General features: G+C 36.7%; 1 protein-coding gene and 1 pseudogene across 9 annotated transcripts in view; one reads left to right on the top strand and one right to left on the bottom strand.

Annotated features, from left to right (window-relative positions):
• Bcas3 (BCAS3 microtubule associated cell migration factor) overlaps window positions 1-23,031 on the bottom strand; it is a 530,094-nt gene that overhangs the window by 445,395 nt on the left and 61,668 nt on the right. For all 9 annotated transcript variants that reach the window (XM_010626745.2, XM_010626749.2, XM_010626748.2 and 6 more), the window contains exon 7: window positions 1,956-2,028. In XM_010626745.2, the coding sequence (XP_010625047.1) occupies window positions 1,956-2,028 (73 nt within the window). The remainder of the gene's footprint in view (window positions 1-1,955; window positions 2,029-23,031) is intronic.
• On the top strand, window positions 6,856-7,961 carry LOC104864071 (annotated as a pseudogene).

The following is a 23,031-nucleotide window of genomic DNA, read 5'->3' as shown; positions in this document are numbered from 1 at the left end:
GGAGGTGTGATAGTTAACTGTGGTGTCAACTTGAATAAGTAAGGCCTCGGGCATAGCTTAGCACCGTTCTGGGCATGTGGATGACTGGCTGGCGGGGTGGGGGGACAACTAATACACTTATAGCCTGGCTGGAATAAAAAGGGGAAGAAGGAAGTCTTGCTATTTGCTTCTTGGCAGGAGGTCCAGTCTTCATCACCCTTGGACATCCATCTCCACTCTTCATTCTTCCAATGCAGACGCTTCTCCTTCCTGACACAGACTCACCAGGGACCCTGCAGTGAGTTCTGGGCCTTCGATCTTTGACTGGGTCCTCTGGCACTCCAGCATGCAGATAGCCTTTGTGCATACTTCTAGCTCTGACTCTGCAAGTGGCCATTGTAAATCTACTTTGTAATTCATAGGTACATATATACATATATACATATATACATATATATTTTAAAATCTGTTCCTCCAGTGAACCTTAATGAAAACAAAAGGCCACAGTCAAAAATTCTGTGGTGCCAGGAGTGGTGACACATGCCTGTAATCGCAGTAATCAGGAGGCTGAGGCAGGAAGATCAATGTGAGTTTGAGGTCAGTTGGGCTACACAGCAAATTCAAGGCCAGTCTAAATTACACAGTGAGACCTTGTCTCAAAAAGCTAAAGAAACCAAAAAAGACCCCACGATCTAAACACATTATATCACTAAACATTCTTCCCTTAGCCACCCACAATGGCACATGCCTACTATCCCAACTACCAGGGAGGCTGAGGCAGGAGGATCACAAGTTTGTGGCCAGCCTGTGCAACTTAGCATGACCAATTCCAAAAGAAAATTTCAAATAGAGCAATGGATGTAACACAATACTGAGTTCAATCACCAGTACTGGGGAGAAAAAAAAGAAAGAAAAGAAAACTTGCCTTTTCCAAAACTCAATGATCTACAGTACATATAATAAGCTGCAAGCATGCGGCAGAGACTGTTAGTTGCCAAACTAACATTTATTTTGATCATCTTCCTTACCACTAAAACTATCCATCATTTTCCTACTTTCCTTGTGGCTAACTGTCCAAGTCTAGGAGATGCAATGATTGAAAAGGTAGCAGCCATTTGTGATCATTAGGAAAAGCATTTATACTTAAAAGGGTGACAGAGCTAGAGTGAACACAGGTAATGAGTGAATTCATTAAAACATTTCATTAGTCCCGAAATGCCTATTCACATGTTTCTCAGTCTATAACTTATGCAGGCACTGCAAAGATACCAACAGCTAACGTAATTCTTAACACAAATTAGGGGTTGGGGGTGTCACTAAAATAATAACTAATTCATTATAAGACACTAGGAAGAATATTGAATACTGCTATTTAATACATGAAGAAAACAGAGACAACAAAGGACCTCATGACAAATAACTATTTGTCATCTTAGTCCAAAGACCCTTCATAGTTATAAATGCAGCCTGAACAGAATTCAAAACATGGCTGCTTGTGTTCAAATCCATAGCTCTCCACTGTGCGAATTCAGTACCTCCATTTTTTGAAACTGTAATAAAGAAATTAAGCCAGGTGTGGTGATGTACGCCTGGATTCCCAACACTCTGAGGCTAAGGAAGGAGGATCACCATGAGTTTGAGACCAGACTGAGCTACACCTAAGTTCAAGGCCAGCCTGAACTACATAAGGTAGCAAGAGCCTGTCTCAAAAAGATAAAACAAATACATAAACTAAAAATAATTTTTCTAAATGACAGTAACCATTTAAAGACTTTCTTTTGTCTCCTGCTATCACAAAGTATATAAAACAATAGTGAGAAGGATGAAAACTTGAAGTACATTTTACTTCCTTTTTCTTCTTTCTTAGGGAACCTTGCCTTATGATTACAAAGATTTCAGAACATTGAAGTTTTCCCTGTGGAATACAACTACAAGTTTGAAACAGGTGATTCTTTGAATTCTTAAAATTTCCTTACCTTGAAGATCCAGTGCTCTTACAAACTCCAAGAAGGGGTCTTTTTTCAGCAAAATTATCACAGTTTTGAGCACCTATTAGAGAGCACAAAACAGAATATAAATTGAAAAATATTTTTATATACCTCTCTTTATTTCATGCTTTCAAAATATTTACAACAGGGTACAGTACAGGGGTACCAATCAGTACCATACACAAGGCTCTGGGGGAACACTACCAAAAAAATACGTTTCTTTCATAGTGTGTGTGTGTGTGTGTGTGTGTGTGTGTGTACATATAGATATATAGATATACACACACAATATTTTAAGTGGAAAAAATGAAGAATGAAAGGGAATCTATTATAAATATTAAAGATACTGAACTAGCATTGAATTTCTTTTTTTTTAACAGTAGTAGAGATTGGACCCAGGGTTTTGCACATGCTAGGCAAGTGCTCTTTCACTGAGATAAATCCCTAGGCCTTTTTTATTTTATTTAGATTCAAGGACTTGCTAAATTGCCCAGGCTTTCCTAGAACTTGTGACCCTTCGGCCTCAACTTCCAAAGAAAATTTTTTTTAATTTGCACCAATTTCTATCTTAACTATTATGCTCTATCAGATAAAAGAAAACACCTTACTGACAAACTAATTACCTAAAACCGGCATGATCATGATATCCAAATTAACAGTAATTCAGGACAGAAAATTATAAGTAAATCTTATACATATACATAAATACAAAAATCCTAATAATATATTAGCAAATTAAATGGAAATATAATAGAAAAATAAAATCTCATAGCAAAATTAGGTATAGCCAAGCACCAGAAACAGTTTCACACAAGAGCTAGGAATGTAGCTCACTGGCAGTGTATTTGCTAGGCCATAGGTGCTAGCCTAGCACTTACTAAAGTAATTCATTATACTGACATTTTAGTGAATGCAAAAAAGCATTCAAATAAATTCTATACCTAATTTGTGTAAGAAAACAAGACTATAAAAGCTACAGTGAATGACAAAGGTAAACATTCAAAGCATTCCCCTTCTAACCAGTATTGACCACAAGAACAATGCAGTGTTGCTGTTCTCATTCAACCTTATGACAGAAGTACCAGTCAAAATAATAAAAACATTAAAAATGATGATGATGATGATGATAAGAGAACTCAACAACATTATTAAATATAAAATCAATATATCACCACTGAGGAAAAAATACATAAAGTGACAGCCAGGCATGGTGCAGCACACCTATAATCCTAGCACTTGGGAGGCTGAGGCAGGAGGATCACCATGAGTTCAAGGGCTGCCCAGGTTCATAATAAATTCAAGGCCACCCTGAATTACATAGTGAGACCTTGTCTCAATAAAATAAAGTGACAAAATACAAATGGCTCTGAACCATAAAAAAAATCAATCACATAATATGAGAAATTCATTAAAGCTATATTAATAATGGTACTAAAGGAGTTTAGTGTATGCTACTCCATAACATGACACCTTGGCATTTTTACTTTTTTTGTTTTTTTGTTTTATTATTGAGACAGGATCTCATTATGTAGTTGAGAGTGACCTGGAACTCGCTGTGTAGCCCAGGCTGGTCTCGAACTCACAGCGATCCTCCTGCCTCAGCCTTCCGAGTGCTGGGATTACAGGCATGCACCACCACACCCAGCTTTATTTTTACTTTTTTTAAACTAAACACACTTGTAAAACAGGCAAGAAGCAAACATGGACCTATCTGCTTCTTCAAAAAAACTCCGATATGAAAGATTCCCTCCATACACCAGGAGAAAAGTAACATTCGCATCATAAGAGGTAAAGCCAAAGATGAGAGGATTCTGATCAAACCAGTTTTGTCAAACCAATTCTTATCTTCCTAGACACTATTCCACTTAGTATATAAGAACTAGAGCCTAACCACTTTTTTTCAGGCTTCATTTTCCTGTAAGGACTTTAATGCACACATAAAGTTTTATTATATATAACATGTATGCTTTTATCCTATTAATCTGTTTTATATTATTTAAATTTTTATGCCCACCTAGAGACCCTACAATATTACAATTATATTTTTAAGATTCTTTATATCTTAGTAATAAAAAATATTAATCTATAAACTGTTATGCTATCTAGGACATGGCTCAAAATAATCTAGAGGGAGGAGAATGGGCACTAATGAAACAAAATTAGCCATGATCATTATACTATCCATATGAATAAGTTTGAATTGTTCCACTTAAATGTATAACTATATTAACATACATCTAAATTAATCTAAGAGCTTCTTTAAAAATCCAAACTTTGATGAAATTCTTTCATCATGAGCCAGACATGTTGGCATATCATGTTACAAAAATTATAAATTCAAATACTTTGTAATTGAAAAATATCACTTCTAGGATTTTATCCTACACATATTCAAGCATGAGATAAACAATTTCTAGAGAAGATTATTTACTACAGCATTGTTCATAATACCAAATGAAGAGAAAACTTTAGATGTATAACAGAATATTTCCTACAACTCCAAAAAAAATGAAATGACCAATGTAAATATGGAATGAATCAGAAGATATAAACTGGGAAAACGAATACATACAACAATAGAAAAATCAGGTCAATATCTCTTATATAAAGGAGAAAAAAGGATTTGCATATATACACACATATACAAACTTCTCTGATTAAAAAAATCAAATTCAGATTTAAGCTGACAGGCTGAAATCATTTGCTTCATTTTATTCCTCCTAAATAATCTAGGAAAATAATATTTAATTAACCGGTCTTAAAATATATAAAATAACATCAAATTTTGGAAATAGGCAAGTCACGACTGATACAGAAGCCCTAAGTGAAAGTTCAAGGCAATGGTAGAAGGGAAAAAAGCCCTGAGAGTCAAGCTACTTTATACCACAGAACTTTTAAAAGGTACAATAAGCAAGAGTCCCAGGTTCGCTTGGGATTGGATGTGAAAGGGGATGAAGCTAAAATAAAGAGGTCAGGTTGTTACAGACTATTTTAAAAACACTTAGATCGCAAGATCTTTAGCCTCTTAGACAACTCACTTTCCCCATTCCCAGAAGAAGACTGAAAAGCTTTTCTCTAGAGAGAGTAAGACAGAAGAACACTGTACAGGTGAATAGAAAACAAAAAAATCAAGAGGATTAAATGACAACATTAATACTTAATATTGAAGCGGCCCTTCCCTCTCCTCCATGTCTCCTTTCCCATTGTGCTTCACAACACTAGCACCAGAACTTTATCCTCTGAGCAAGAGCTGGAAGTCTTCTCTGGGGAGCTGAACAAGCCCATGAGGCAAGATGAAAATACACTACCTTGTAGAGGACTCGGAGAAACAGCACAACCAAAGCATCCCACCACCCACTAAACGATGACAAACACACAGGTTTTTCAAACAGCTTCTATTTCAAACTGACAACTCTATGAAAACAGCCAAGGATTAACAGTCATCTAGGGAAGTGATGACCCAGGAAGAACATAAGGGAAAAAAATATTTTCATGATGAGATGATGTTGCAGGCATGGAACAACAAAAGAACATAATGAAAAATGAGTTAGCATTAAAATGGAAAATTTTAAAATGGGTAGATATTATATAAATTTAAACATAAGCACCACAGATAAATTAAGGAAAATATCACAATCAAAAGAGCAAACACCCAAAAGAAAGGAAAAGAACACACTGCCTGCCTCACAAGTGCAAGGGCTTGAGTTTGATCCCTGGCACAAAAAAAGAAAGGAAAAGAACATTAGTATACACAAGCAAGAAATCTTATAAGAGCAAAGATCAGGCTCAAACATTCAACATATAGATAACAGGCATTTCCAAAAGAGGAACAAAGGAAACAGTGACAAGAAAATAATCCAAGAAATAATCTTTACAATTTCCTCCAAACAAAAGTTATAAAGTTCAGAGAACTTTCAGATTCTAGTACAGTGTATTAAATAGACCAGTACCGCAGTACACAACTTCAGAACAGTAGAAATAAAGAAGCTTTGGCAAGCCTTCTGGAAAAAAGCAGTTCTTTATAGAAACGCGAATCCAAAGAATTACTCTAAGTATAAAATGATATAAATGTAACATCATAAAAACTGATATCTAATATTATAAAAACTAAATATATATTAGCCCTGAACACATGAAAATGGCAGTTTAAAATATCATTTCTCCCTAACCAAAATAAAGTTAAAAACGCAAGAATAAGTCTAACACCCAGGCATGGTGGTGCATGCCTGTAATCCCAGCACTCAGGAGGTTGAGGCAGGAGGATCACTATGAGTTCGAGACCAGCCTGGGCTACATAGTGAGTTCCAGTCTCAACTACATAGTGAGACCCTGTCTCAAAAAACAAAACAAAAAGAATAAATCTAACAAAGCATGCTTAGGACTTATATAAAGAAAGAAATCTATAAAATGATGATGAAAGAGATAAAAGACAATCTAAGTTAATGATGATACAGCACTGATATAGGCAGTCCTTGGTATCCATGGTTCCACAACCATCAATTCAACCAATGAAGATTGAGTATATTTTTTAAAAGGATGACAGGAGAGGGCTGGGGATGTAGGTCAGTGGTAGAGTGCTTGCCTAGCATGCTCAAGGCCCTGGATTCAATCCTAAGCACTAAAAACAATAGTATAGCCGAGAACATGTATAGGTTATGTGCAAATGCTATGGTGTTGCATATAAGGAACTGTGTATCCCTGAATTGTAATCTCCATGGAGAAATGGGAGACCTGGGACCAATCCTTTATAAAACAGAAGGGACTACATTGTAAGACTTAATGTCATTTCTACCAACATTCCACCATGATTTCCATAAACATGGACAAAATTATTCTTAAAAATATATGGGGCTAGAGGTGTAGCTCAGTGGTAGAAGGCTTGCCTAGCATGTACAAGGCACTGGATTCAAACTCCACCATGGAAAATAAAATACAGAAATTTAATGGAGCTAGAATAGCTAAGACAGGTAAGATGGCGGAGTAGCAACAAGAAATGCTTGGTATTAGTGTCTAGGTCGATTTTGGTTCCCATCTCCACAGCAGCAGTGACTGCTGAGCGAACAGCCTGGGGTAGTTGCCCAAGACACCAGATATCAAAATCTTTAGAAGCAGCTCCTACCAGGATTTATCCCAGAAGATCACTGACCACTTGGGCCTAGAGCTGGGCAAAGTGGTAACTAAGCAATTTAGCAATCAGGAGACATGTGGAAATAGGCAAAAAGGTGGGGAGGGTATTTACATTGTTCGGAATGGCTGTGGTGAAATCAACTGACAATCCAATGGAGCTTTTGATCATGATTAATATCTGCCAGACTGCCGCAGCCAGGCAGTCACTGCAGTCATCCTGTGCTTCCCTTCTGCCCGGCAATATAAGAAGGATCTCAGCCAAACTTATTGCAAATATGCTAACTGTAGCCAGTGCAGACCATATTATCACCATGGATCTACATGCTTCTCAAATTCAGGGCTTTTTTATATCACCGTGGACAATTTATATGCAGAGCCAGCTGCCCTGAAAGGAATTAGGGAGAGTATCTGTGAGTGGAGGAACTATACAACTGTTCCACCTGGTGCTGGTGGAGCCAAGAGAGTTACCTGCATTGCAGACCAGTTCAGTGTGGACTTTGCTTTGATTCACAAAGAACAGAAGGCCAATGACGTGGACCGCATGGTGCTAATGGGAGATGTGAAGGATGGAGAGGCTATTCTTGTAGATGACACAATCTGTCATACAGCTGAGAAACTTCTCTCAGCTGTCACTACCAGAGTTTATGCTATCTTGACTCATACAATCTTTTCTTGCCCAGTTATTTCTCATATCAACAATGCATGCTTTGAAGCAGTGGCAGTCACCAATACCATACCTCAGGAGGGCAAGATGAAGCACTGCAGCAAAACACAGGTGATTGACACCCCATGATCCTTGCAGAAGCCATCAGGAGAACTAAAAATGGGGAATGTGTTTCCTACCTGTTCAGTCATGTCCCTTTATAACAGAGTAACTTCTAAAGCTTTTTAAACATAACATTAATCTACCCCTTGTTTTCCCTTGATACTGGATGATAAATTTGGAATACCAAGCTTGCTCCAGTGTTCCCTTTCCACATCCCACTTCAGGCATATTAGTTTATCCTAAATTGAGAAAAGACAGGTTGAGATTTACTGCTGGGATTTCCTACCTGCATTGTCTCACTCTGCCTTCCTTGATTTTGTGAGCCTGACAGCTTTAACTAGAGCTCAGCTGCTGCAGTTCTTCAAACCTTAGAGGTTGTTTGAGGCTGTTTGAATGTGACTATGGAAGCTCAGACTCCTTTGCATGAAATATTTTGGGGTTGTTCTTTGTACAGAACAACTGCCAACAGAGCCAGCCCATGTGTGACAAGTTCTCTAAATTCTATCCTAAATTTTAATTCTATCCTAAATTACAGAAACCCTTGGGCAAGCCAAAACAGTCCCAGTAGTGTGGGAGTCTGTAAGGCAGGAGTAGGTAGCTCAGTTTGAGCAGGTGTTGTCTGGGATAGTGACGATGAGGAAGGGGATAATACAGTGTGGCAAAGGTTTCTTGGGAGGAAGAAGCCTGACCCATCACCATCTGTTTGGCTTCTCCTACCTATTCCTTTCTATTTGGCTTAACCTACAGCTATTTCAACCTTTTCCTGGCTAAATATCCTCTGGGGCCCAAATGACTTGCTTCCCACTTTGTCACTGCTAACATTCACATAAGATAATGCGCTGTAGCTTAATCTTCTTTGGCCTGCTACCACCATGGTAGCAGGTTTTAGGTGGGATCATATAGTGCCTTTTTATTAATTTAAGTATTCACTTTTTGTCTTCCTTCCTCGGATCTGTCTGGCCTCTCATGACCTAAGATTTCTGTTAAAAACACTGTTATTGTCTCTTGTAGAGGAAACTATTAAAGTATGTGTGTTTGACTTCGGGTCGAAAAAAAATAAATAGCTAAAACAAGCTTAAAACAGAAGAAAATGGGAGAAATCACTCTAACATAATTCAGGGGTTATTGCATAGCTACAGTAGTCAAGACTGGGTGGTACTGAGAGAAACAGAGTAAGAACACAAGAAAATGCAATATACACTCACAAAAATATGACTGATTTCTGACAAAATTATAAAAGCAACAGAATGGAAAAATAATAATCAACAAAAAGTGTCGAAGCAGGACCAAGGATTTGGCTCAGTGATGCCACAGCCTTCCTCACAAGTGGAATGTCCTAAGTTTGATCCCCAATACCAAAAAAAGAGTGTTGGTGCATGGGAAATTCATAGGAAAGCTTTACACTTACCTGAACTTAACACAAAATTCTCCACAGAAATAAATGTATGTAAAGCTATGAAACTTTTGGGAAAAAACACAGGAAAAACTGTAACATATAAAGTTTATAAAAGAAGTATCAGACATGATACCAAAAGGTTTGATCTATAAGAAGAAAGATTTCACGAACTGAACCTAATTAAAATGAAAAAGAATTGCTTAGGCTGGAGATTCTGGTAGAATGCTTGCCTAGCATGCGAGAAGCCCTAGGTTTGGTCCCTGGCAGGGAAAACACCACCAACAAAAGAACTAAAAAAGATTTGTTCCGTGCAAGATCCTACTAAGTCAATGAAAACACAAACAATACTCACACTCAAAAAAATACTTTAAAACAACATAAGTAGTCAGATACAAAATAAATAATCTCAAAACTCAGCAGTAAAAAATAATTCAGTAGGAAATGGGCAAAAGACATGACAAGACATTGCACTTTTTCAAAAGTATAAAAAACAGCATATGAAAAGATGTTCAACCATGTGTGGTGGTGCATGCTATAATCCCAGCATTTGAGAGGCAGAGACAGAAGGATCACTGCAAGTTTGAGGCCAGCCTGAACTACATAGTGAGTTCAAGGCCAGCATGGACTACACAGCAAGACCCTGTCTTAAAAATAAATAAAAGAAAATTCAAGGGCAATTTAGCAAATCCCTGTGTAAAAATAAAAGTAATCATAAGGAAGACAGGTGTGGTTGTATATGCCTATAATCCCAGCACTTGGTTAGCTGTGATAAATGGATCACCCTGAGTTTGAGGCCAGCCTGGGCTACATAGGGAAGGAGTGGGGAAGGGCACAGGCACAGGCACAGGGAAAGGGAAAGGGAAAGGGAAAGGGAAGATAATAAGGGCTCAAGATATAGTTTTATGTCCCTAGGATTAATCCCCAGTACAAAAAGAAAAGGTCTAATGAAATATCACTGATGAAAGTTTTAATGAAATATACCTATCAGAAGAACAGGAAAAAACATCCTGATAGCATCAAATGCTGGCAAGGACAAGCTATAGCACTGTGTTCCTTCAATCCCTGCTTAGCCACAGAGAGGAAGGAGGGCTATTTAACCTCAGGAATTCAATTCCAGTCTAGGAAACACAATGAAACGCTGTACCAAAAATAATAATTTAAAAATATCCAGGTATGGCATTGTGTATGTGTAACACCAACTACTCAGGAGGCTGAGGCAAGAGGATTGTGAGTTGGAGACCAGCCTGGGCAACACCGGCAGGATCCTATCTCAAATAATACTTAACAATAAAGACAAGAATGCTGACAAGGAGGGACAGAAACCAGATCTCTCATATTCTGCTGGTGGAAATCTATAATAGTACAATCCTTCTGGAAGGGTTTAGTACCTTATTAGAAAAAAAAAAAAACTAATTATCCCAACCATCACATGCCTAGGCACTGTCCCTGAGAAGAGACTGTGTGTGTGTGTGTGTGTGTGTGAGAGAGAGAGAGAGAGAGAGAGAGAGAGAGAGAGAGTGTGTGTGTGTGTGTGTGTGTGTGTGTGTGTGTGTGTGTGTAGTGCTAGGAATTTAAACCTTCGTACAGAGCTTTATCCGAGCCTTTTTGTTGTGGTTGTTTTTTGGTGTGTTTTGTGTTTGTTTGTTTGTTTGCCAAGTCTTGCTAAAACACTAAACTGCCCAGAATGAGCTTGAACTCATGGTCCTCCTGCCTCCACTACCCAGAGTGCTGGGATTACAAGTGTTCTCCATCACACCTGACTTTAAATTATTTTAGAATAAATTTTTAGATGGAAGATGGGACAGCCTACTTCTAGGATTAATTTTAATGTTTTTATGCAATGTTAAATAATTTATGTTTTGGTATTTTTAAAAATATAATGTCAAAAGAATGAGAAAACAAGCCAAAGTCTGGGAGAAGAATCTCATAGAAAGATCATTAGCCAAAGCAGACAAAAAAACTTTTAAAATTCAACAAAAAGAAAAAAACCTACTCTAAAAATGGGCAAAAGATCTAAACAGTCTTCTCACTAAAGAACCCATATGGGGCCAGGGATGTAGCTCAGTGGTGCCACATCTGCAAGGCCCTGAGTTCGATTCCCAGTACCAAAAAATAAAAAAAGACCAAAAAACAGTAACACATATGCATGGCAAACTGGAACATGAAAAGATGTTCCACATCACATGTCATTATGAAACTGCAAATAGAACAATGAGACTTTACTGCACAGCTATTACAATGGCTAAATTCCAGAACACAAATAATACCAACAATCTGGTGAAGATGCAGAGTGACATAACTCTCACTCATTCCTGGTAGAAATGTGAAATGGTGACGGTCATAATGGAAGACAGCTTGGCAGTTCGTTACAAAACTGAACACGCTCTCACCATAATGCTGAAATCAATCTCTTGGTATTTTTCCAAATGAGTTGAAGATTTATATCCATACACACAGGTGTTTATAGGACCTTCATTTATAATTGTCAAAACACAAGTACAACCAAGATGTCTTCCTGCATATGAATGGATAAACTACATACAAAGGAACATTATTCCACACTAAAAAGAAATGAGCTATGAAACAATGAAAGACATGGAGGTAAGTTAAGTGCACAGTACTCAATGAGAGAGACCTGAAAAGGCTATAAAACATTTTGGAAAAGACAAGATAAGGGAGACAGTAAAAATGTCAGTAAATGCCAAGAGTTTGGGGGAACTAGTAAGCACTGAGAATATTTTAAGACAGTGAAAATATTCTATTTGACACTGTAATGATGGGTACATGTCATAATACATTAGTGAAAAAATATACAATTCACAAGTATGACTCCTAATGTAGGTTACAGACTGGATAATGATGTTATCAGTGAAGGATCATGAACTGTAACCACTAAACTGCAAGATGTGAGCAGTTGGGGAGGTTGTACCTTTGTGTGATCTTAAAATCAAAAACAAAAGAAAGGACCTGGTATAGTAACACACATCTGTAATCTCAAGTACCGGATAGGCTGACGTAAAGAGTACAAATTCAAGGAGGTGAAGCCTGTCTGAAAATAAAATGCAAAGGGCTAGGTATGTAGCTCAACACAAGTGAACTTTCCTAGCATGCTTAAGGCCTTGTGTTCAATACCTGTGTAGAGAGATGCACATATACACACACAGACACACACGTGTGCACACGCACACACAAAAGAAATCCTGGCAGATGTAACAAGGTGGATGAACCATAAGAACATTATGCTAAGTGAAATAAGCTAATACTGTATGATACCACTCACATAAGGTATCTAAAGTAGTTAAGATCATTGAAAAAGAAAGTAGAATAATGATTTCCACAGGATTAGCAGAAGGGACAAATAAAGAGCTGTCCAGTGGGTACACAGTTTCGGATGCAAGATTAAAGTGTTCTAGGGATCTGTTGCAAAACAATGTAATTATACATATCAATGCATACTGAATGGTATATTTTAAAAGGATGAAGGTAGGTAAATTTTATTTTGAATTATTTTTACCACAATGTCTAAAAAAATTTTAAGGCACTGTATAGGTTGTGCGTGTGTGTGTGTGTGTGTGTGCGTGTGTGCGCATGCACACGCACGTGCATGAATGCATAGAAAGGTAGACACAGATATTTTAGTGTACATAAACACTAAATGCATAAATATATAACAAAGACAAATATTAACTTTAAGAAAGGGTTGTACCTCTTAGTATTTTAGGAAAGAGATAAGATTTAGGAAGCCAGAGGACTTCAGGACTCTTCATTTCCTTTCTTAAACTGGGTAGTAAAAAGTATCTGTAAAATTAACAATCCATCTTAACAAATCGCTCCAGAACTAATGAGGTTTAACCCAAAGGAGAAGGGTTAATGCCTACATATTCAGATTGGATATGATGTATTTTCTAACTGTGATTAAAATGAAGACTAAAACTTAAGACATTTTCTCACTCCTTAGACACTACTCTACATCATCAACATGAGAAAGATAAAGATCAAAACTGATAAACAGCCTAAAATTACATTTGTTCACATTAAATAATGTTTGTTTGTTCAAACAGTTTATTACGGATTATGTGTTGCTACCATTGCGATGAATCAGATTTTACAACTAACAATATGATTTTTGATCCAACCACAAGTTAAAAATTAACAAGTCCAAAGCACACAATATTTATGTTCCAAATTAATTATAACCAAACTTCAAATATACAAATCCAATTATTCATTTCTACAGATTTCACTTTCACTTCTAACAATATCCTTTTTCTTTCTATTTGCTGATCTTTCCAAGGTCTTAAGGCATGCACCTATTTGTAAATACTCACCTATTTTGAGAAATGAAACATCAAATTTTGAAAATGCAAATAATATAGACAAGAATGATTTGCTTTGCTCTTCTAAAAATGTGAACTGAAGAAGTCCATTAGGTTTCCACTGACCTCACTGGGTGTTATCAGTCCCGCAGACTTTGCCATATATGTTAGCCACAGCACAATTACTAAAGGTTGTTATTGTTCATAGGTATCAGAGAAGCAAAAGTTATTAAAAAAAAAAAAAAAACAGAATCCCTAACTTAAGAACAATATTGGCCATGTGTAGTAGTGCAAAATTGTAATCCCAGCACTCAGGAGGCTGAGGCAGGAACATCACCACAGCTGAAGGCCAGCCTAATGCAGACAGTGAGTTCAAGGCCAGCCTGAACTACATAGTGAGACCCTGTCTCAAAAACAAAGAAGAAAAAACAATATTACTCCCAAAGTACCTACTACAAAATTTGAGCAAGTCTAAAAGACCAGAGTCTACACAATAAACAGATACTACAAAAGTTACAAATGCATTATGAATGACCCCTACAATGAAAAATACTTTAATTTTAGAGTTGTAACATAACAAAAATTTAACTGTCATTTAAATAATGTTAGTGCAGTCTGAATAAAATTCTTAATGTGCTAGTATAAAAGAATATACAATCTCATAAACATTGTAGCTATTATCTTTTTCTGTGTAGTATAAATAACAGCCTGTATTCTTCATGATGCCTAATGGAGTCATCACCCTCTCATAACATAATCCTCCAAATTGCAGCGGATTAAGTTTTTATATATAAAATTCTGTTTATTTGCACGTACAATAGAGAATGACGTTATACACACCTGTTCTACAGCATTTAACAGAATGTACCATGATTGAAATGAAAAGCAGCTAGCCAAATCCATCATATATAAAAACTATTGCAAGCCTGTTGCAAAGACCTTTTGTTAAACTCCTTTTATTCTAAATCCTTTTAATTCTGTCCTATAACACTAAAACATTTATAAAAACCTTTAAATCCTAATAAATCACACAATTAAAGTAATGAAAATGGGCTTGCCCATCAAGTCACCAACTCCTGTACCACTCAACAAAATTCAAAACAGTTTGCTTGTTAGAAAATGTTAAATAATATCCCTCACCACATACACCATTATAAACTCATTTAAACCACAGAGTTTTACCTCATAAATCAGCCTTAAAGATTTCAAGACATCAAACTGAAACAGCTTCTACCTGGGTCCAAAAGCAGATCCAGAGGCAAATAAAAATCCAACTGATAATGAAATATTCCAATTCTACTATTTTGATGTTGAGAATGATGTCTTGACTATAAAGACTTTACACAAAATATATCCCTATCAATAAATTTTTACTGCAAAAATCTTTTCCAGAGGATTTCGCTAAACAATTAAATTTATTAAAATATTCCATTAAACAATTTCAAAGTCTCATATTTCATTTTTTATTATCCTGAAATTATTTCCTTTAGAATAGATTTGACTCTATCCACTTGTCCTCAGGGAGTCTTGCTTATATAGTCTGTCAATGTGCATTTTCAAGATGTAGTCAAAATTTGCAGTTCTAAATTTTACCAAGAATGTTTGACTCTACCATTAATAAAGTTAGTGCATATATATTTGCAAGCTGTAAAATTCTATTTTCTTACCACACTTCTATACATAATCTTCATTATGAATTAAATAGGCCAACTGTCTATTTCTTATCTAAACAAGAAAAAGTTGGCTCATGCCTGTAATCCCACCTTCTCAGGAGGTTGAGACAGGAAGATTGGAAGTTCATGGCCAGCCTGAGAAACTTAACGAGACTCTACCTCAAAATAAAATGGGCTGGGTACACTGCTCAGTGCTACACAGCCTGTCAGTATGTGCAAGGTCCTAGCATGCACAAGGTTGTAATCCCCAGAGTCAGAGGCTGCAGGGACCATCAACCAACCATAAAAAGAGAGAGAGAGAGAAAAACGGAAAATAAATCTTACTATGTTGAACTGTTTAACCTAAATATGATCACAAAATAATCTGTGTCATTTGCCTCAAATCCCCAAAATATATGTACATAATTTTCTTTTCTTTTCTTTTCTTTTTTTTTGCTTGTTTCTTTATTTTGTGACACAGGTTCTCGCTATGTCAAGCTCAAGCTGGCCTTGAACTACAGTGATCCTCCCAAGGTTACAGATGTGCACCACCATGCCCAGCTCTGTGTACACATTTTGACCCTCACAGTCATTTCAAATACTTTATTAATTATTGAGGATCAAACCCAGTGTCTCCATTCTGCCAAGCCTAAGCTCTCTTCTACTGAGTTACACCCCAGAACAACATATTAATTTTTTTAACATTATTGTGCACGAGGTATCTGGTACCTATAATCACTTTGATGATCAGGGTTACTGTCACAGATTAATCAGCAGGCCTTAAAAAGCACCATGCAAATATTCCACTCTAGCTTACTGAGAAACAATCTGATCCCAAGAAGTTTAATAAATTGTCCAAATTCTTGAGGTACTAAATGCCATGTCTTGACCTTAAAGCCAGCCCATAATTCTTTACTGTTATCCTTGCTCACTGAAAATGCTACTGTCAGAGAGTAAATTTAAATGATCAACTACTCTGCTGAAAATTACCAACAAAATTATTAATAAAAGATAATGTACTCAATTTCTTCCTGCTTTACTCCTTTCATCTATAAAACAGGCATGAAGATATCACATAAAATTATTGTGACTAGTAAAGATAATACATGCAAAGGAAAATGGTATTACAACAGGTAAGAATGGAAACCATCCAACTGTTTGTTGGGGGGGGTACTGGGATCAAACTGAGGACCTTGTGCTTGCAAGGCAGGCAGCAGAACCACTGAGCTAAATCCCCAGCCTGATGCAAATGTTATTGTTTCTTGCAACCCCAATATGGTGAAACCATTCACCTACTTTTATAGTGAAAAATAATCACAATGCTCACAATGCAGGCATCTGCCTGCTCTTTTTATCCCGGTTCCGGTATGTCTTTGATGTCTCTCTACTGCACCCACATGGGAGCTGCCAAGCTCACTCCTGCTCCAGCTACACTGCACTTTGTCCTCTGCTAGTTACAGTCTCTGATCTCCAAGGGATCCATATGCTTTTTTTTTTCTTTTCTTTTCTTTTGTACTGGGGATCAAACTTGGGACCTTGCACTTTGGAGGCAGGTGGCAGAACTACTGAGCTAAATCCCTGGCTGTCCACTTTGTTATGTCTCTAATAAAATATCTCAAAATTAGAAAGGCATTTCTACACCTGTCCCACTCTATCTCCATATCTTGATCTATCTCTTCACCCGAACTTCATATTGTATTGTTGATCTACTTCTACACTCAAATCTTAACTCCCTGACACAAAGACTTGTGTGAGAATGTTCATAAAAGGTTTATTCATAATACCTCAAAAGCATGGGCAAGCCCATTTCCATCAAAACATAACTATGATATATTCATTCAATAGAATATTAGCAAAACAGTAAGTAGGGAGCTCAAATACTTCCCCAAATTACTTATCCCATTGTTTTAAAAATGTTACAATGTATATGTTGTTTCATTTATATTAATAGTTTATCCTACTTTGTTGAAAACAAAGTTTTTTATTATCTATTTCTTTTTTTGTGAGAATCTTTTTGGTTTATGTCTCACAATGAATAATTTGATGATACACAGTGTAATAACTACCATTATTCTCTTATTATTTGGCGATGAAATTTTATTTTTACATAAAATAAAGAAGAATATTACTCAGCAATAAAAAGGGATGGTACATTTGTAGATGCAACAACATTAAAATTACAGAAAACTATTCTTTCTGAAGTGAAAGAAATCAGAATAAAAGCCAGTTAAAGAGATATGGGTGAATGAGAAAGGGTGTTACAGGACTTCTTGGAGTAGTTGAAATGCCACCTTCGTAGAGATAGATATGCATTACAAAGGAGTATGCATTTGTCAAAACTCAAACTATCGGCCAGGCATGACGGCACATGCCTATGATCAGAGACAATGGAAGATTTTTAAAAAATCACTTTCCTCCAAATGCACCCAAAACAGCCCACTTTAAATCTGCATGACAGTTTATGTCCTCAGACTGTTCCAGGTAAGTTAGTGACTACTGAAAATACCACCAGATCCAGACTATATAAAGAACATTTGATAATGGGGTTACTATACAAGAGACATATATATTTGAAAAAGAAATCTTACATAGTCTTACATTTCAGTATTTTCTTTGAAAAGGAGTAAGTTATGTATAAGGGAGTTAAATCCCTTGTAAGTCAGTATAAAAAGGGTTCCAATCACTGACACCTTCTGGCAGTTTCTAGATACACTGGTAGCTGATCACTGTTATGGCTCAGTGAGGCTAGAATAAAGATGGGTTCACAAGCGCAAGGACCCAAGTTCATTCCCTGGTACCAAAAAAAAAAAAAAAAAAGATGGGAAACAAAGAAGTTAAACTGTCATTATATGCAGACAACATGATACTCTATGTAGAAGGCCCCAAAAACTCCACCACTTTTAGACTTAATACCTAAATAATAAATTCAGTAGAGTGGCTGGATACAAGGTCAACACTCAAAAACCAATAGCCTTCTTGTACACAAATAACAGACTCACTGAGAGAGGAATTGGGGAAACAATTCCTTTCACAATAGCATCCAAAAAAATGAAATTATAGAGGAATGAATCTAACGAAGGAAGTAAAAGATGTCTACATTGAAAACTACAGCTCTCTGAAAAAAGAAATTGAAGAGGATATCAAAAGATGGAAAGACAACCTTTGTTCTCGGATAGAAGAACCAATATAGTGAAAATGGCCATACTTCCCAAACTGCTATATAGATTCAATGCAATCCCAATTCAAATTCCATCAGCATATTTCACAGAACTACAGAAAACAATGTAAAACTTCACTTGGAACCCGAAGAGACCTAGAATAGCAAAAGCAATTCTAGGCAACAAAGACAAGACAGGGGGTATCACAATCCCCATCTTGAAACTATACTACACAGTTACTTTGATAAAAAACAAACAAACAAACAAAACCAACATGGTACTGGTAAAGAAACAGACCCAAGGATGAATGGAACAGATCAGAAGATGCAGAAACAACTCCAGCCACCTCATCTTTGATAAAGGAGCCAAACACCCTCACTGGAGGAAAGATAGCCATTTTAATAAGTAGTGCCAGAAAGATCTTTGTTTCAACTTGCCAAAGATTAAAATTTGACCCATATCTTTTACCATGCACTAATCTAAAATCAAAATGGATCAAAGATCTAAATATTGGGGCTGGGGATTTAGCTCAGTGGTACTGTGCCTGCCTTGCAAGCACAAAGTCCTCCTGAGTTCGACCCCCCAATACCTCCCAAAAAAATCCAAATATTAAAATAGAAACACTAAACCTGCTTGAAGATACACTGTTTGAAATTCTTGAAGACATTAGCTCAGGAAAAGACTTTATAAACAAAACCTCATTTGCACAGGAACTAGCACAAAGAATCAACAACTGGGATCTAATCTTATTAGAAAGCTTCTTCACAGCAAGAGAAATCCCCAGGAGAGTGAAGAGACAGCCCACAATGTGGGAAAAAATTTTTACCAGCTGTTCCTCAGACAAAGGACTACTATCTAGAATATATAAAGAACTTTAAAAAAAATCAGACCCCCCAAATTTAAAGACCCTATCAAAAAATGGGCATTTGAAATGAATAGACACTTCTCAGGCAAAGAAATAGAAACAGCAACTGAATATGAAAAAATGTTCAACTTCATTGGTCATTCAAGAGATGCAAATGAAAACAATCCTGAGGTTCCACCTCACTCCAGAAAGAATGGCTGCTATCAAGAAATCAACCAATAACAAACGCTGGAGGAGCCGTGGGGAAAAAAGGAACACTACTCCACTGCTGCCGGGAGTGTAGCCTGGTGCAACCACTATGGAAATCAGTGTGGAGATTCCTCAAAAAACTAGGGTTAGAGGTCCCATTTTACCCAGCTGTTCCCCTGCTGGGTATCTTCCCAAAAGAATTAAAAGCTTCACACCACAGCAATATACACATGCCTATGTGTATGGCAGCACAGCTAAATCTAGAAAACAGCCCAAATGCCCATCAACTGGTGACTAGATAAAGAAGATGTGATTTTTTTATAAAATGAAGTACTACTCAGCCATAAAGAATGATAAACTACAGACATTTATAGCTAAATGGAGGGGCCTTAAAATCATACTCTTAAGTGAAATAAATAGAGCACATATGTGTAAATACTTAACTGTTTCTCTGGTATGAAAAACTGAAAGTGTAAATGAGGAGCAAAATGTATAACTGATATTGTGAAATATGAAGAGAATGTTCAAAGGGAAAGGAGAGGGAGGGAGGTGGGCGAAAATAAAAAAGGGAAATAAAAAAATGAGAAAAGTAGGAAAAAATGGAAACAAAGATTTAATACATAGGAAGGGTTGGAGGGGTGGAACAGAGGGAAAGGGAATGGCAAAAAACAAGAACCAAGATATATTATGTACAGGTAAAAATTCCCAATGATAAATGCAACCATAATATGTACCTAAAATGTACCAATAAACTTAATGAATTTAAAAAAATAAACTGAAACTTAAAAAAAAAGAAATGGGAATGTTATAGCTTGAATATCTCAAAATTCAACACACAGAAAGTAGAATAAACCTTGCCCTGTTTTACGGAGGATACAGCAAATGAGTTTCATGTTTCCCTGTTGGCATTTCAGGCAGCTGGTTTGGCTACACTAAACGACAAACAAGAGAAAGGTGAATGCTTGAAATTTTTCTCTAGTGATTCTTAATTTTCTTGATTGTCTCTGGTGTAATCATTTTTCTGTATTCTTTCTCTTCATAAATATTATGTTAGAATGTTGACAAAGTTATAGTTCAGAGGTTTACTAAGTATCATTTGAAGCCATTATGTCTCCTCCCTAATTTCTCTGCACAATGCTGAAAAAGTTATAAAAGTCGGGGAAAATAAGGTTAACAAAATATGACCCAGGATTAGAGGACAAGACATATGAGTTCAGACATATAAGACAAAATTTATATAATCTACAGAAGAGAGGTCCCCAAGGTAGGATATTCACCACATGATCTACAAATATCATCAAGGTAACAAAGTAAACAAAGCAAATTATTTACACTCACAAAAGATAATAGACAAGAATGATTGTCTGGACCTAAGTGAGGCAAAGTTTACAATAGGATATAAAAGGATATAAAGTTTTAGCTGGAAGCAAAACCAAGCAATAAACTAACAAAAGTTAAGATCCATCAAAGATTTGTGATAAAATACAATTTCTTAAAAACTACAGAAATAAGGGGCCAGGAATGTAGCCCAGTGGCACCATGCTTGCCTGGCAAGCAAAGGTCCTGAGTTCGACCCCCAGTACCAGGGGAAAAATATCAAACTACAAAAATAAGCAACATATGTGTATGATTTTTTAAAAAGATAAGTATATTAAATATTCGGTGTAAAATTTTTAAAAAATAAAATTGTCCTTCAACACCACCAAATTCTCTACCTTCTTACAGGTAAAACTAGAGGGACTTAATGACAAGAAATATCGGACTTAGAACCTCCACCAGTAGAGGAGTCTCAGAGCCAACTGTTTACAATAGCTACTCCTGTCCTGTAAGAGCTCTTTTCCCAGTCTGCCTTTCAATTCTAGTGGTTATGCTATGATTAAACATGCTTTAATTTTTTAGGAAAATGTGTTTATTCTTGCCTAGAGGCTGCCAAACTCCAAGTGATCGAGCAGACAGAACCTACGACAAATGTGTCAGACTCCTTTCACTGAGATGCACTAGATGGACCTTATGAAGGGAGTTCACAACTGCTAAACTGCAGCATGATTTCTTTCCGAGGCCCATAAGATTAGCTCTCTGGCGAAGGCCCCTGACTGCGGTCACCCTTACATCAACCCTTCTCCTCTCAAAGCAGCTAGATGGAAACTATGCCCATTCTCTCCTAAGTGCAGTCAGGGATACCTCTGCAGAGGGGGGTTATTATAGACAGTTAAATTAGGTAGAAATATTATAGGCAGTCAGAGAGGGTTAGGCCCTCAAGGGAATCAATGCAGAAAATGAGAACACATCAGAACTGTGGCTAAAGGTCCATCTAAATAAGATTACATTTACAATGGCCACATTTATATACTTCCCTATGGGATAAAGGGAAGTTTAAGATTATTGGTATCATCCTTTTGAGATTTCTTGTATAAATAAACCATGATCTCATTAGGGGTGGGCTATCCTTTCCTACCCACTAAGACTAAAACTACTAAAACTTAAGACTAAGACTATATATTATCAGCCAAGGTTAATGATGTCATCCATATGCCCTTGCTACTACTCAATCAATATGAGTCAAGTGGCAACACTTGTTATTTTATTGGTTGATTATAGTCTTGACCCACATTGTACCTGCCTTGTGATTTGCTCTACAAAACTTTCTCAGGGAAGTGGGCTCATTAGCAACCCATTCGGGACCCCTCCTGTCTCTGAGGAGCTATTCCTATTTCCCATTCCTATTCTCCAAAAACTTTTTCTGTCCTTAAAAAATTGAATTCAAAAAAGTAAAAATGTTAAACTAGTAAGAAATATATATATTCAAGCCAAGAACAACGACGAATGCCTGTAATCCCAGTACTTGGGAGGGTGAGGCAAGAGGATCACAAGTTTGAGTCCTGTTTATTTTGAGACTCTGTTTCAAGGAGTTGAGGATGTAGGCTCAGTATATAGGACTTGGGTTCAATCCCCCAATACTGGAAAAAAAATACATTTAGTGGTAAAGGATATATTGTATGACAGTAACAGTGATGAGACAAAAAGCTTTTTTCTCCCCCCAGTCTTGCGAATTGAGCCCAGAGCCTTGACACTAAACTGCATCCCCACTTTTTTTTCTTTTATTGAGTTTATTAGTACATTTTAGGTATACAGTACAATTACATTCATTATTGGGATCTTGTACCTTTACATGACAGGTCTTGGTTCTCATTTTTTCCCCTTGTCCCTGCCCTCCCTTCACCCCCTCTTCCCCTCCCCATCTACAAACACTTTATTTCCATTTTTTCATTTTGTCATATTTTTTCTTTTCCTTTATTACCTTTCCCCTACCCTTCCCATTTTCCCTACACCTTTAGCCCTTTTCTTCCTATTTCACATGGTCAATTATCTCATTAGGATTTTGTGTACTATTATAGCTTTTCACACCAGAGAAACTATTCGGTATTTACACGTGTGACCTATTTATTTCACTTAGTAATATATCTCAATATGTATCCATTTTCCTATGAATGACTGTAATTTCTCATTCTTTATGGCTGAGTAGTATTCCATTTTATAGAAAAACCACATCTTCTTTATCCAATCTTCAACTGATGGGCAAATGGGGTCTTTCCCC

The sequence above is a fragment of the Fukomys damarensis genome, unplaced genomic scaffold (genome assembly GCF_012274545.1).
Source record: "Fukomys damarensis isolate Sample0158 unplaced genomic scaffold, DMR_v1.0_HiC HiC_scaffold_13, whole genome shotgun sequence".
NCBI lineage: Eukaryota > Metazoa > Chordata > Mammalia > Rodentia > Bathyergidae > Fukomys > Fukomys damarensis.
This window is presented reverse-complemented; position numbering and strand designations above follow the sequence as displayed.